Source organism: Lactuca sativa, chromosome 9, assembly GCF_002870075.4.
Source record: "Lactuca sativa cultivar Salinas chromosome 9, Lsat_Salinas_v11, whole genome shotgun sequence".
NCBI lineage: Eukaryota > Viridiplantae > Streptophyta > Magnoliopsida > Asterales > Asteraceae > Lactuca > Lactuca sativa.
Window position 1 is genome coordinate 190,573,136 of NC_056631.2, and position 3,540 is coordinate 190,576,675.

The window sequence follows — 3,540 nt, forward strand, 5'->3', positions numbered from 1 at the left end:
CTATATGGTTGAAGAACTTCATTGGAGACCTTGGAGTTGTACCAGCCAGAAAGGAGCCCATGGAGATTTTCTGCAATAATGAAGAAACGGTTGCCTTAACCAAGGAACCAAGGGATCATGGCATATCCAGACATATCGACAGAAAATACCACTTCATCAGACATCGGGTAGAAGAAGGACTCCTCATCGTCAAGAGGGTATCGTCAGAAACATTTGTTTCTTTATGTAAAAAAAATATTTAGTCCGAGTTTTTACAAAATTGAAAAGTCTTATTTACTTTATTTGTAAAAAAATTATCACTTGATATTAAAATTTGGATGGTTTTTCACTTTTGATAATTACGGTTTAAAAAAATTAATTTATCATTATTATATTTATAATTTAGTTTATAACTATGTTATTTTATGTAATTTTACATATTTCAAAAGATTCTTATTACTATTTCCGACTTACAACTATTTTTGCCAAAAACACCGTTAATATAATATTTTCTTTTGAAATAAAAAACCTAAATAGGAGTTTCCATTCTAGGCATACGAATTCATAATGCATACGAGTTTCCATTCTAAGCATACATGATCTTTCCTCGTATCTTCCTTATATCTTATCTTTTGCACGATCACTTCCTACTTAAATAGACATCTGCGTGCATGTTAAGGCTGACCCTAAGGTGCATTTTAATTTCTAACAACTTTCCATATTTGGTGATTGAAACATGGTATGTGGGTCCATACATAGAGATGGAGGACATCTTGCAAAGATCGTGATTAGGAATGTTCACAAGAATAAATAAACCATAATAAAATATATTTTTACATACAATATCGTAATAAAAACATTTAAATATATAGAAATAGATAACCGTATACTGCTACAATGAACAAATACATGCAAAATAAAAATAAGTTGCTATTTTAAGAGTTAACCTCTTAAAAATTAAATAATTTTTTGGATAAAGCTTGTAGATCAAGCAATGACAAGGACAATTTCTTGTAACTTAATCTATTATTATATACTACAATCATTAAGCATTATATTTATTCAAAAAAATATTCTAGAGCTCGCAAAATTCGCAAAAGTTTCATTACTTCATATACAATTAAAATAATTTATAATTTAATTCTTAAAATTAAAATTTTACAATATTGAAATTATTAATAACAATTTTGAAATGGGCCAAAAGACGAAATAGCCCATACTCAAACCTTGAAACGCACGGATAATTCCAATTCAAATTTAAATCTATAATAAATAAATAAGTCAGCGCCCTAAAAAATATTAAATCATATTTAATTAAATTTTTGAAGTACGGAGTCGTTATCGCTCTCCTATTTATACTCATCGACTCCCACATTCATCCCACTCTTCCCACATTCATATTTACAATTCTCAGGTGTTTGTTTCGTGTCAAGAACTGAAGAACTGAATAACGTCAAGGTATGAATTTGATCTTCTTCTTTTCTTAGTCGATTGTGTATAAGTTTATATCTAACATCTCATTTGATTTCATATTGCTTAAAATTATAGCCCTAGTTCAATTTCCGCAAACGTTTTCCATATTTCTTTCAAATTTCTACGTATTCTGCGTTTTATAAATTCATTAATGGCGTAATGAATCGGATTCTTGATTCCTTGTTAATGTCGAGCATGCGAATGTTGGAATTCGTTGATTCGTATATGATCGTGTTGATATTTGTCGATGTTTATCTGTTTTAAATCAGTTATTGCAATTGGCTATGGAAGTAAGAACATTGAAGCTTACATTATGCTATTGCGGACTTTTTTTTTCCTTCTTCTGATTGTATTTACACTGTAAATAGTTTTGTGAATCTCTTACTTCGTTTGCGATTACTAATTTGAGCAGTTGAAACTTTAATCGTTGCTTTTTAGTTGAACATCACAATTTTCGAATCTTGAATGAACCCTAGCTATAAGCTATTAAGCTTCATGTCATGTATTCAGCTAAACTGATGGTTGTTTCCATGATTTAGGTATAATTCTGGTGGATTCTATTTGATAACAATCGTCGATTCAAAAGAAATCCTTAGGATGCAAGTGACAGATTCTGATCCATCTGATCAAGATACAGAGGAATTTATTGAGATCGATCCATCAGGAAGATTTGGTAGATACAGTGATCTCCTAGGTGCAGGTGCAGTGAAGAAAGTCTACAGAGGATTCGATCAAAAAGAAGGTAAAGACGTAGCTTGGAACCAAGTGAAGCTAAGAAACTTCAGCGACCCAGTTGTCGTCAAGAGATTATTCTCAGAAGTAAAACTCCTCAAGACATTAAACAACGAAAACCTCATTGTTCTCTATGGTTTCTGGAGGAACACAGAGCACAACACCTTGAACTTCATCACCGAAGCATGTGCATCAGGAAATCTAAGAGATTACAGAAAGAAACACAAACGAGTTTCCCTCAAAGCCTTAAAGAAATGGTCAAAACAGATTCTCAAAGGGTTAGATTATCTCCACACTCATGACCCATGTGTCATTCACAGAGATCTCAACTGTAGCAACATCTTCATCAATGGCAACATTGGAAAGGTAAGTAAAATTCGTTCTCCAACACTTCATTTTCTTCAGTCTGTATTCAATTTATATAAAATATTCACATGGGGTTTATTTATTTATTTATTTATTTGTTTCTGAAATAGGTTAAAATTGGTGACTTGGGTTTAGCAGCAGTTGTAGGGAAGAGCCACGTGGCACATTCTTTATTAGGGACACCAGAGTACATGGCACCAGAGCTATATGAAGAGGATTACAATGAGTTGGTGGATATTTACTCATTTGGGATGTGTTTACTTGAAATGGCAACAATGGAGATTCCATACACAGAGTGTGATAGTATTGCTAAAATATACAAGAAAGTTACAAGTGGAGTGATGCCAGAAGCATTTAACAAAGTAAATGATTCAGAATTAAAGGGGTTTATTGAAAGGTGTATTGGTCAACCACGAGTCAGACCTTCTGCTTCTGATCTTCTCAAAGATCCGTTTCTTTTGGAGGTTGAAGATGAGGAGACTGATAGAAGTGCTTAATGGATTAAGAGGGTGTATAAAACATTAAAACATGTTCTTTTTTCATATGTTTTGTGAACAAAAAAAGGTTCACATGGTTGTGATTTGTTGATATTTGGGTAGTTTTGATTGAATAGCTTTTCCAAGATAATGGCTTATGTGTTATAATATCTCTTGTTGGTGCTATTTTTTTATTCTAAATTGACATTTTTGATGACTATTTATGAATTTTAATGATAACAAATGAGTAAAATTTACTAAGGCTTATTGGTGACTTATTATAAGGTAGATAGATATATATATTTTGGATACATACATATAGTCTTCTCTATTACATAAATGTCAAGATACAAACAAACTAGTAAATCCACTCTAACTTATCAAGAGTGATTAACGTGTGATGTTTTTTCATATAAAAAGACTAAAAGTTTATAATTTAAAAAGTTAGAGATAGGTAATGGATTGTGGGTTGCACCATTTGACATGGGCCTTTCATGGACTAAGTACACATTTA

General features: G+C 31.7%; 1 protein-coding gene across 1 annotated transcript; it reads left to right on the plus strand.

The window, feature by feature from the left end:
* The first annotated feature begins 1,318 nt into the window (after window positions 1-1,318).
* LOC111895571 (probable serine/threonine-protein kinase WNK11) lies at window positions 1,319-3,196 on the plus strand. Its single transcript, XM_023891658.3, has 3 exons — window positions 1,319-1,437; window positions 1,992-2,550; window positions 2,661-3,196. Exons 2-3 carry the CDS (start codon window positions 2,050-2,052, stop codon window positions 3,045-3,047), a joined length of 888 nt encoding a protein of 295 aa, XP_023747426.1. The 5' UTR covers window positions 1,319-1,437; window positions 1,992-2,049; the 3' UTR covers window positions 3,048-3,196.
* Window positions 3,197-3,540: the final 344 nt, after the last annotated feature.

What these genes read in the sequence shown, in the direction of transcription:
- LOC111895571 (XM_023891658.3), top strand. Translation starts at nt 2,050, where the DNA reads ATGCAAGTGACAGATTCTGATCCATCTGATCAAGATACAGAGGAATTT. An exon ending in TCAATGGCAACATTGGAAAG is followed by an intron (nt 2,551 to 2,660) that starts GTAAGTAAAATT and finishes TTTCTGAAATAG; the next exon opens with GTTAAAATTGGTGACTTGGG.